This window comes from Rhododendron vialii, chromosome 1a, assembly GCF_030253575.1.
Source record: "Rhododendron vialii isolate Sample 1 chromosome 1a, ASM3025357v1".
NCBI lineage: Eukaryota > Viridiplantae > Streptophyta > Magnoliopsida > Ericales > Ericaceae > Rhododendron > Rhododendron vialii.
In genome coordinates this window covers 17,806,369-17,819,052 of record NC_080557.1, presented here as the reverse complement: position 1 = coordinate 17,819,052, position 12,684 = coordinate 17,806,369, and the positions used below count along the sequence as shown (strand labels likewise).

The following is a 12,684-nucleotide window of genomic DNA, read 5'->3' as shown; positions in this document are numbered from 1 at the left end:
TAATCGATTATGGTTCAGTGAGCCGATGACCATGATTTGAATATCACATGAGTTATCTTTTAGTGTATTTATTGGTAGAATGAGCCAACCTGTCATGTTTTTTACCAATGCAGGAATGATAATTCACATGATCCTACCACTACTATTTTAATCAAGCAATTGGCAGCTAGTCCCAGTAGGACTTGTTCCGTGCAATGCTAAGCTTGCTGCCTTCTTTTTAAACGGATATTAGCAAGCCCGCTAGCTGCAGAACAGTTGAAATTTCAAAAAATCAAACGTTCTCAAGCTTATTTTTTGTCACAGTTTACACATTAAAGTTGCATCTCATGATTTCAAAATTTCGCGTTACAGGGAAATGAGTTCCTATTTCTCATTTTCCAATCTTGGAAGTAGCACTCACCTGACCTCATAAAAAAAAGAAAAGGAAAACTAATCTTTTATCTTCATCAAAGTCAGCAATTCCATTTCCATTTAGATGAGAAAGTAAGTCAATTGATCTCTGAAACATTCAAGCTATTCGACAAGGCATTATATAGCAGTTTCAATAACCCATATCAACAACAAACAAACCTCTGAGATTACAACAAAATAATTTTCAGACAGTGCAAAAATCCAAAATCATTTAGAAAATCAACATTATACCGTCATAATACTAACAATACAAATAAGTAATCACTATCACCCAAGTTAACACATGTAGCCATCTTAATCAAATCATTAGCAACCAAATTCACATGAACCATCCGAGAAATCAAATTACCCGTTTAGATTATAATTGTCAAGACCACAATTGCCACCTAATCCATAACCGCGATACAAATTATAGAAAAATTAAAACATTAAAAACAAAATACTCCTAAGATCTAGAACTCTATTGCCTGGGCCGACTAGTCCAATGTCCTCCACCTACTGATACTAGTGGGGAATGTCGATCGCCACGTGGAATGGCGCTGGGGGCTCGTGTACCTCCGGATGAATCGGATGTGGTGGAGGAACTGAACCCAAAAAATGTGAAACAACCCTCACAAATAATCCAAAGAGCCAGAGTAGTATCACGGCGCCAAATAGCACCGACAACACCTCCACCCACGTCATCCACCCCTGTGGTACCCATGTCATCCACCCCTGTGCCGGCGGGGTGGGAACCACAACAACAAAAATCGGAGGTGGTAGTGGTGAGAGAGCTGTGACCCAAAGGACAGGTGATAGGAGAAAGACACAGAATATCAAGCTGGTCTTCATTTCAAGAATGGGGAATGAGACTATTTGTACTACACTTGAGCTCAAAAAAGATTTTGGCTTGGTCGAAAATGGCTAGAACTAATCCCTATTTATACTATTCCATGGAAGGCTCTAGTAAAAAGATATTTTCATACAAGATAAATTTTGAGGTAATTTTAGAATTACACATGTGACTAATTCTCAAAAAAAAAAAAAAACTCTAGATATTTCACAAGGATATTCTATAACTTATAGAGCTAAATATTTTAGAGATTCTAAAAACTAGATATTTATATCTTTTTCAATAATATCTTTCATTCTAGGTGAGTTGGTATGTGGAATTATCCTATTGCCCTCATTCAAAAAAATATTATCATCCATCTTTTGGTTTTGTCAATTGGGCTTGGACTTAACTTTCTAGTGCCGAAATACTAAATTTAGTTTATACTTTAACAATATTAATTATAATTAATATACAATTAAAAAGTTGATACACCTAATAACACCAACAAACTATGTTTAAATTTTAAAAAAAAGATTTTAAGAAACAAAATTTCAAGTCTTTGAATCGAAGCCTACTACATTAAGACTTTCTATTCCCATTGTTAGGGAATAAAAAAAAGAAAAGAAAAGGCAAGCAACGAAACACAATCAAAGTACGGTTCATTCTTCTATTCAAGCCTGTGCGAATGAGAGAGAGAGAGAGAGAGGGGATGGGAGAAGAAACGGGGTTTGGCCTTGTCACGACCCTGACCCGCCCCTTGAGGTCGTAATCATGACAAATGCCAGTGATTTCTCACTAAGGCCAAATCACAAATCAAATATCATCTAAGCAAGCGATGATCAAAAGGGGCTAAACATAACAGCGGAAGCAAAAGTTAACTTTTATTGATAACAAACCAAAGTCTTACATAGGTTTACAAACCAAAAGGATAAACCTCTCAGAGCTGTGCTTACCTACAAATTTACAAACTAAACAAATCATACACAAAGCTAAGTGATCATGAAGTATAACTTTCTTTTCCAAATATACAACACATCTCAAAAGTAAACACTCTGCCACACTACGCGTCGCTTCCTGAAAGGTGGAAAAGAAAATACATAAGCCAAAGCTCGTGTGAATGATTAATACTTATCTCACATGCCTTCCATGGACAATGCAAAATAATTTGATAATTTTTCAAAACAAGGAACTCAAAACCATAGGCCAAATATAATGCACATTCCGCTATTCAAAATTCAAAAGCTACCAGGCGTCCCCGGTAGTGGATAAGCCAGACGTCTACGCATTATCCCAAAACACATACCAACCTCAAACACCCTTGCTAGCCATTAAGCCGTCCCCTAGCAAGACCGGACGTTGGGAATGCCATTAAATAGATTCGCAAATATTTTACAAATAGGTCCACCTTTCATTGGTATCCATGGAGTACACAATTTATAAAACATGTTCAAATAAATACGATAAGGAAAACAAGTTCAAAACCATGTGATTTAGGTATTAAATCACTCACCTCGATCCACGTGACGACTCGAACTTCCTAAAACATTCAATCAAATGGAAACATGTTTAGACAATACTCAATGATTCTATTTATGCTCAATACAATGCCCTAATAGTGTTTAAGTTCAATTCAATCCAAATAAATCATACTCCCTTTCATCTTAAACCCAAAAATATTGAAACCAACGCCAAAAGATCACAAACTTACCAATCTTTAAAACCCATAAAGACCCATAACCAATAGGGTCGTTTAACCATAGCTAAACAATGAAAAACGCTGCTCAGTGAGCTGCCCAGATTTTCAGATTACAAGGCAATCTTCTAAAAATCACTATAAATCGAGTTCTTAATATTTTTGAGTGATTCCAATCTCAATAGTTGCGCGATTGAACGAAGCTTATAAGTCACGAAGGAACTCTTGTCAAATCCGCACCCCAAGGGTGGTTAAACAGGGGTTTACCGAGGCTACACGAATCTGTCACGCAGCATGACAGATTGACACGCCTCCACTCAAATGATCATAACTTTCCGTATACTAAGAGTTTTAAGACGATTCCGGTGGCAAATGAAAGCTAACTTTAAGACCTTCGAACCGATACATAGTTTGCATAAAATGGACATCAGACGAGGAAGTTATGGCCATCCGAAGTGGGCTGAAACCCAGAAAACGAGACAGATTGCAGATCAGTATTCTAAAAACCACCAGAAATTCAATTCTCAACGGTTTCGGGTGATTCCAGCGGCATTAGAACAGGCTTTAAGTCTACTCTATTTCCTATGAAGGAACCAAAATTCAATTCCGAGTTTAAGACAATGAAAATCCCATAAACAGTGACCCATTTTCTGCAGAATTCCAGAAATGGAAAGAACAACCTCAAACAACGAAACAAGACACAATCTAGGTACATAAACACCGTATAAACGCATAGCAAGAGTAAGAAATCCCTACCTCATGGGTTTTGAGCAAAACCCGAACCTTTGACCAAGTCAACCAAACTCCCACGTGGTCCGATCATGATTTTTCTTGGATATTCGGAAAGCCCATGCGCCGTATAACGACTTTAATTCTTGGGCTTTGTTCGGAATCACGCTCTAAGTAGATGAAATCGAGGAGAGAAGTGGAGGGAGAGTTTCGGAGGGAGAGAGCCGAGAGAAAGAAAGAAAAAAAAAGAAAAGGGGAAAAATGGTTTTTTTCCTGTACGCCCATATACATATACATATATACTTATCACACTTTCACCCCTGCACTTGCAATTATGTCACATTGATCCCCTAATCTTATAACCATGCCTTTATTCAAATTTCCACAATTTACGTCATTACTCGATAATTTTAATATTTCTTAAAAAAAAATACGGCCCTAAAATACGGGTCTCTACAGGCCTCGTGGTTTTCGCCTAAATCAATAGGGACAAAGTAACACTTTGCACCCTTGTATTTTATACTTGTGTTGTCTTGCCTCTTATACTTTTAATATTACTTGTCAAGCCCTTGTATTTTCGCTCAAATATCGCTGTCTCCATTACGAGGTAATCTCCAGTCTAATTTAGTTTTGAGAAAAATAAAAGAGGTTACTTTTTATATACAGAGGTTATTTTCTTAAGCACAACCAGCCACTTTTTTATCAAAAAAAATGACCATAAAAAGTGAACTATGTACCATTTGTGTTACTGGTTCAGTTGCCAACTTTATACAGTTAATGTCATATGTACGGACCGTGCGGTCCGTGGACCCGTTCATATGTACCAATAGGACATACATTTTATCTTTTTTGTGCAAAAATGTTCATGTTACTTTTTCAAATAGAAAGGTTACTCTTATGTACATGACAATTTTTTTTATGCCAAAAAGGTGTCCATAAAAAATTGAAATGGAAGGTTTTCATATTTTTTGCGTAGATGCACTTCAAAAATTTATCTTTTAGTGCTTCAAAATACAACTATACATTTTCCAAAGTACGATAACTGAAATAATTTGGAGTGCATTTCTTAGGAAAATACAGTGTACAAATTTTTTTTCAAAAAGAAAAATGATCTATAAAAACAATGTGTCGCCACTCTTTTATTTTCATGGCGATATTAAACGATCCTTCTATGATAATAGATCTAATACTTTCTCCAGAGGAAACAAACTAAATTTATCTCCGATTTAAAATTACAGGCATATACCCTGATTTTAGTTTTGATTTTTTCAAACCATAAGGAGGTTCGTGTATTTGCTAAAATATTTCATGGAGGTCAATTTAATTTATCAGTATGGTAATCAAATTTCAGAGGAAAAAAAAATGTGCTGATGTAACTAATTTGGCTTTACCAATCAACACTCATGGAGTTTTTGACAAATCTTAATCGATTATGGTTCAGTGAGCCGATGACCATGATTTGAATATCACGTGAGTTATCTTTTAGTGTATTTATTGGTAGAATGAGCCAACCTATCATATTTTTTACCAATGCAAGAATGATAATTCACATGATCCTACCACTACTATTTTAATCAAGCAATTGGCAGCTAATCCCAGTAGGACTTGTTCCGTGCAATGCTAAGCTTGCTGCCTTCTTTTTAAACGGATATTAGCAAGCCCTCTAGCTGCAGAAAAGTTGAAGTTTCAAAAAATCAAACGTTCTCAAGCTTATTTTTTGTCACAGTTTACACATTAAAGTTGCATCTCATGATTTCAAATTTCCGCGTTACAGGGAAATGAGTTCCTATTCCTCATTTTCCAATCTTGGTCAGTAGCACTCACCTGACCTCATAAAAAAAGAAAAGGAAAACTAATCTTTTATTTCATCAAAGTCAGCAATTCCATTTCCATTTAGATGGAAAGTAAGTCAATTGATCTCTGAAACATTCAAGCTATTCGACAAGGCATTATATAGCAGTTTAAGTAACCCATATCAGCAACAAACAAATTTCTGAGATTACAACAAAATAATTTTCAGACAGTGCAAAAATCCAAAATCATTTAGAAAATCAACATTATACCTTCATAATACTAACAATACAAATAAGTAATCACTATCACCCAAGTTAACAAATGTAGCCATCTTAATCAAATCATTAGCAACCAAATTCACATGAACCATCCGAGAAATCAAATTACCTGTTTAGATTATAATTGTCAAGACCACAATTGCCACCTAATTCATAACCGCGATACAAATTATAGAAAAATTAAAACATTAAAAACAAAATACTCCTAAGCTCCAGAACTCTATTGCCTGGGCGCCGACTAGTCCAATATCCTCCACCTACTGATACTAGTGGGGAATGTCGATCGCCACGTGGAATGGCGCTGGGGGCTCGTGTACCTCCGGATGAATCGGATGTGGTGGAGGAACTGAACCCTGAATCGGATGTGGTGGAGGAACTGAACCCAAAAAATATGAAACAACTCTCACAAATAATCCGAAGAGCCAGAGTAGTATCACGGCGCCAAATAGCACCGACAACACCTTCCGTACCCACATCATCCACCCCTGCGGTATAAGAGGGGCCGGTGGGGTGGGAACCACAACAACAAAAATCGGAGGTGGTAGTGGTGGGAGAGCTGTGACCCAAAGGACGGGTGATAGGAGAAAGACACAGAATATCAAGCTGGTCTTCATTTGGAATAAGACTATTTGTGTTACGCCCCGAAAATTCGGAGGCATAAAAAAAATAATGAAAAGATTATTTCCACAAAAGAAATTTATAAATTTACTACGTCACTAGTTCAAAAGCATATGTCAATATATTACAATCGTTTTAAATAAATCAAAATATTACAATTTCCAAATAAACTTAGAAGCTTCCAAAATAAAGTCGACTTAAATTAATCAGAGCGACTATGTGTACGGAAACCAAGGTTTTCAGCTTCTTCCTCATTAGGGTTGAACTTGATCGAATCGTACGAACACTTCTGTTCCATCTTCGGTACCTGGCGTTTGAGTTACCAGGGCAACATAGTACCATGAGCGATGACGCTCAGCAGCCAAAACTCACCCGAACCCATAACTTACAAGCAGCAAGAAAATATAATTGAAGTGCATTGACATAACATAAAGAGAGAACAATTAATCATTTTATTACTATTCTTCAACCTAAGTGAACTCTCGGATCTTATCCACAGATCCGTTCCTACCCATAACCTCTGGCACAAACACTGGTGTGGTCTGACTCCCCTTTTCCAGATCCGGATGAAAGATACCTAAGTTATATACCTAGGTATCCCATCCGCAACCATAAGTTCGGATAAAACTTCACCGGCAACGCTCAAGCGCCGTCTAGCCCGGGTTGAACTTCACCGGCAACGCTCAAGCGCCGTCTAGCCCGGGTTGTGACGCAAGCACAATGCCACCCTTATGTCCCGTCCCAACGTCCGAGAGCTGACCACCACCATGCCGTACCCAGGGTTCGTAAATCCATACTTTCAACAGATCACCACCAATCATTCATCAACAATACATCACCACGGGTTTCAAACCAGGATTGCCCGGAATCCAAAAGCACATCCTCTCACATTAACCATTTTCCATTAAACCTACTTTTACGTCTAATATGTTAAATCTGCACATCGCAACCAACCCCGAGAACCTATTTGTCCAATCTATCAGTACAATCACACCTCACAAATTCAACATTATCATGATACAGGTTAACATGCTAATAATGTTCAACCAAGCAATAAAATTTATTTCACTATAGAATTAATCATGCCACATAAATAATCTTGCGATACAACTAACAATGCCGGAAAAAAAAATAATCATGCGATGCCACTAATAATGCCATAAAAATAATCATGCGATACAACTAATATTGCCATAAAATAATCATGCGATAAAATTCATCTTGCGAGAGAAATAATTTAAGCGGTTCCTTTATCTACTCTTTTCTTTATCAAAACTAAAGTCTACATTTATTCTTAATCGTCGCGGAGTATTGTCGGTACTAAAATAATTCATGATCACAATAAAAATTAGGATTTAACCAAAACTAATTAACTTGGGGTTTATAGTATTAGCCTTTAATACTCAAGGGTTGGATTTATAAGCTAATAAACTCGGGGGATCGAACTGTAATTAATCCAAGAAATTTCAAAAAAATCCAGTGGCTGTGTTACGTCGGAAAAACCAGGGGGTGCGGCCGGATTCGACCGGCGACGTCGGATTCGAATACCATTATATCGAAAAGCTAAAATCAATATAGACACGCGATATATACTTAGGGAGGTGAGTTCCAAACTACCTTTCGTCCGGCAAAACGGGGTTTGGAAAGAGACGGCGGCGGTTCGGAGCTCGGGCGGTGGTGATGGTGAGCACGGCAGTGGAGATGGCTCCAGTGGCGGTGATGGCCGGCTGGTGATGGGTTGCTCGGTGGTGGGAGGTGCTGATCGGTGGTGGTGGTGATGATGATGAGAGCTTGGTGGTGATGATGAGAGGACGAGCGGCGCCGGTTGGAGGATCGGCGGATGGAGCTCGGCTGGAGGTGGGCTCGGTTGGTGGTGATGGCGGCAGGAGGTGATGCTGCTCCGGTGGTGGGGACGGCCGGTCGGAGGTATGGCTGCCTCCTCTCTCCTCTCACGCTGCTCTCTCTCTCTCTCTCTCTCTCTCTGCCGAGTGTGTGTGTGTCCTGGGAACAAGAATTGGAAAAAAGAAGGCAATATAATGGGTTTTGGATTTTTTGGAGGGAGGGTAATATCCTTTGGATAAAAATGAGTTGTCGAATTTTGATTGGAGAATGGGAAAATATATATATATATTTTTTTCCTTCTATTCTTTTCTTTTTTTTTGTCTCCTCAGCCGAAAGTACGAAATGGAAAGAGCGAGAAGAAATGGGTTTGGGTTGGAAAATTAATTCGGTGCAACACATGCACACACTAGAAAAATTACTCATCGAATACGCGCGCGCGCACAATCGATTACGAAATAAAATTTGGTGTGACGACATAAATAATTTTTCGAATTAAATAAACTAACGAGAAAAATAATATTTTTGCTTTGATAATAATAATAATTTATTAAAAATACCGGGTCTTTACAATTTGTACTACACTTGAGCTCAAAAAAGATTTTGGCTTGGTAGAAAATGGCTAGAACTCATCCCTATTTATACTATTCCATGTAAGGCTCTAGTAAAAAGATATTTTCATACAAGATAAATTTTGAGGTAATTCTAGAATTACATGTGACTAATTCTCAAAAAAAAAAAAAAAACTCTAGATATTTCACAAGGATGTTCTATAACTTATAGAGCTAAATATTTTAGAGTTTCTAAAAACCAGATATTTATATCTTATTCAATAATATCTTTCATCCTAGGTGAGTTGGTATGTGGAATTATCCTCTTGCCCTCATTCAAAAAAATATAATCATCCATCTTTTGGTTTTGTCAATTGGGCTTGGACTTAACTTTCTAATGCCAAAATACTAAATTTAGTTTATACTTTAACAATATTAATTATAATTAATATACAATTAAAAAGTTGATACACCTAATAACACCAACAAACTATGTTTAAATTTAAAAAAAAAGATTTTAAGAAACAAAATTTCAAGTCTTTGAACGGAGCCTACTACATTAAGACTTTCTATTCCCATTGTTTGGGAATAAAAAAAATTCCCATTGTAAGGGAATAAAAAAAGAAAAGAAAAGGCAAGCAACGAAACACAATCAAAGTACAGTTCATTCTTCTATACAAATTCTACATTGAGGTTGAATTTTATCAAATGGTTTTAAAGATGCCATAATTAGATCAAATAGCTTAAATTAATGCATTTGGGGTTCCATTTCTTGAAATAAGGTCCGCCTTTTTCCTAATAAGTAATCGTATGATACATACCGAATTAGGATATGCATATAAGTCATAGGATACACGGTCGTATCATACGATTTTTATACAAAAAGGATACAGGGTGGAATACGTATAATTTATTGTAGGTTTTTAATATCTATGGCTAGCACCACCGCACGGGAGACCACCGCACATCGCGTCAGACCCCACAAAAATATCGAAACATATTCATAAATTTTAAAATAATTATTTAGGAGTCTTGTAAAAAATCAGCTTTAACAAATATTGATAGGTATATTTTTGAAATATTGTGGGGCGAAACTGTGAAACTTATCAATTATGCCTATACGAATTCAAAAAACATATCTATCGATATCTGTTGGAGTTGATTTTTTATAGAACTGTATAAATAATTATTTTAAAATTTGTGGATATTTTTTTGTATTTTTTTGAGGCCCAGAGTGGACCATACGTGGCATGCAGTGGCCACCCATGCGGTGGTCCTAGACTTTTGCTTCTTGAAACTTTGATCAACCACATCGGGGACGGATAAAGTGGGGGTCCGCGGGGCACGGGCCCCACTTGATTTTGTAAAATTATATTAATTTTTTTAAACATTTCAACTTTATCAAATAAATTTGTGATAATGTTCCAATAAAATTACTCTTGATTTGCATTATCAGCATATTTGTCTGATTATTTCTTCTGAGTGTCAAATTTTTACACAATCTTTTTGTGCAAACGCATCCCTTTCTGCTATTTATAAAGTGATATTACAAATATACTCATAAGAATAAGTTTTATTTGTGTGCCCCACTTATATGAATTTCTGAATCGTCCCTGGACCACACTAAGCAGCTTGAGCCTGAATTTTTCAACCTCTTATATTTTCATTGGGCATGGTTTTTCAAAACAGTAGGGAATGGAAATTTTGAATTTTCTATTCAAAATAAAATTCAAAAAGTTAAAAAATTTCGAGTGAAGTCTATTCAGATTACTACAACTTTTGATTACTTAGTTCTACAAAACCTTTTGCATTTGCAGAGAAAAGATAGAGCGCTATGAGTGCAAGTTTTTTCTTCTAAATAAAATGAGTAAAAAAGAATAGTTTGTGAATACCGCATGACGTTTTTTGTTTACAGAGCATATATATTTTGTGCTTGCTATTCCTAATTAAGGCAGCATTGGCCTCAACAAAGGAGATGAGGCATGGGATGTGGTGTGTCTCAAATATTTATTTAGTGCCCTTGTTGCCTATCCAAACAACCCCAATGCGTTGTGCTCACATATTATTTGGGACAGAGGAAGAGTCCCCTCAAGTGACAATACAAGGTTGTTGTACCAAAAAAAAAACTAAAAATATTTGTATGTCTTGATGACGTGATGGCTGTTCAAGAAGGAGTAAAAGGTAACTTTACTTGCTCAAGTTTCTTTGCTGACCTTTAGGTAAGAATACTTCTGGTTAGGACCAACAGAGCATGGTCAGTAGCTGCACTAACTTGAACCATTGCCTCGAATAGTTTTTGGTCATTGGCTCATTGCAATTGAGTGGCCTTTGCAATTATCAATTTTGACGAAGCATGGTTTTTGGCGATAATCCTAAGGGACTGACGAGGTTCGTACCGATGGGGTACTGACGGACACACAGTGCCCATTCCACATTTCAGCCGCACGGATGATCTGATCCGTTCAATAAACTTTTTTTTTTTTAAAAGACATGATATACAAAGATACAAATGTGAAGGACCAATTCTTACGTTTGTGAGGTAGATTTCAAAGAATGTAATGAACAATTTTATAAGCATGTTTTTGAATCGAGAATTAGTGAAGGGATTTGCCTAGGAATAATGAGAAAGGCTAAAGATATACAAAGATCCAAACACAACCTAAAAGGACAGTGCATGCATGAGAGAGAGAGAGAGGGCTTGCTCTGTTAACGGAAATAATGCAATTAATTACTGAAGCGCCTTTTGTTAATATGTGCCCCTAAGAGTATTCACAATGGGTGTACTAAACTAGTGTGTTTAATTGCATGTGTTAAGATTTAACAAATAAAAATGTATTTTTTATACCACAATGCTTGCATTAGTTTGTGTGCTAGAGTGTGTGTGAAGTTTGACAACTATGCTGGCAAATAATAAGTGGGTCCCACCTCTATAAATTCAACTCCAACCATAAAATATAAATATCTATTACTCTTAATATACACCTGTGGGACTCATTTTTTATCCTCACGCATATTTTAACACAAAAATTTACCAAACTCATTGTAGATGTTTTAACACACTCCTATATTAACAATGTCTAACACATACTTGTATGACCCATTTTTATCCTAATACACATTTTAACACACAAATATACCAAACCTCGTTGCGAATGCTCTAAGGCATATGTTAACCATCATTTAATGAAACTAAACCACCCAACCAACACGGGAAATAGTGAAATCAGGAAATAGGTTAGCTGGAGTACTGGGCAAAGAGAAAAACTAGTTTCGGTGAGACCAAAATACCCTTTAAAAAACCTTCATGTTACCATTTCATTTTTATTCGTTTCATTTTTCTTAATTTGACTCCCCCAGCTGCGTACATTGAATGAGAAACGAAAATGTTACACCATAGAGCAAGTAATTCTTTCCATACCTATAATTCTTTACATACCTGATACCGTGTACCCAAAAAAATAAAATAAAAATTTCACAAGCTATAACTTCTTTTTTTTACATCATCATATTTGGAGTGTGCTGCTATGAGTACATATGAAATGTACATATGGTGTACATTTGAATTTTGTGGGGCCCACCTTGGGTCCTTCAAAGATAATTCAAACTGCTCATTATTTTTAGAACATTTATTTATAGAGCCCTGTAAAAAATTAGCTCAATCCGATATCAGTAAGGATTTTTTCTGAATTTGTAGGGGCGAACTACTTAACTGCTTAGTTTCACCTCTATAAATTCAAAATTTTTTTTTACCGATATCGGGTTGCGCTGATTTTTTGCAGGGCTCTATAAAAAAATGTTTTAAAAATAATAGGCGGTTTGAATCATCTTTGTAGGATCCGAAGTGGGCCCCACAAAACTCATATGTACATGGTTTGAATTATCTTTGTTATACGGAGTATTTGTCTTCGCGGATAAGTATCAAAAACTATCATCAAAATTTGAAAAAGTTCCCAAAGC

General features: G+C 36.4%; 1 protein-coding gene and 1 long non-coding RNA gene across 3 annotated transcripts; both read right to left on the bottom strand.

Moving 5' to 3' along the window:
• Positions 1-2,089: 2,089 nt before the first annotated feature.
• On the bottom strand, positions 2,090-3,919 carry LOC131317746 (uncharacterized). Of its 2 annotated transcripts, XR_009197401.1 has the most exons (3): positions 3,675-3,919; positions 2,736-2,762; positions 2,090-2,299 (listed from the first exon to the last, which is right to left on the bottom strand). It is a non-coding gene; the product is annotated as an uncharacterized LOC131317746 (long non-coding RNA). The 2 variants fall into 2 exon arrangements; XR_009197403.1 differs by lacking the exon at positions 2,736-2,762 and having other exon boundaries at positions 3,675-3,910.
• Positions 3,920-6,400: 2,481 nt separating this feature from the next.
• LOC131328976 (uncharacterized) lies at positions 6,401-11,162 on the bottom strand. Its single transcript, XM_058361982.1, has 3 exons — positions 11,124-11,162; positions 7,955-8,338; positions 6,401-6,644 (listed from the first exon to the last, which is right to left on the bottom strand). Exons 1-3 carry the CDS (start codon positions 11,160-11,162, stop codon positions 6,540-6,542), a joined length of 528 nt encoding a protein of 175 aa, XP_058217965.1. The 3' UTR covers positions 6,401-6,539.
• Between the last annotated feature and the right edge of the window lie 1,522 nt (positions 11,163-12,684).

Excerpts from the sequence above, each read along its gene's own strand:
- LOC131328976 (XM_058361982.1), bottom strand. The coding sequence starts at position 11,162 with ATGTGGAATGGGCACTGTGTGTCCGTCAGTACCCCATCG. Across the intron at positions 8,339-11,123 it reads TGTCCGTCAGTACCCCATCG|GACACACACACACTCGGCAG; the intron begins GTACGAACCTCG and ends TCTTGTTCCCAG. Across the intron at positions 6,645-7,954 it reads CCCGTTTTGCCGGACGAAAG|GTACCGAAGATGGAACAGAA; the intron begins GTAGTTTGGAAC and ends CTCAAACGCCAG.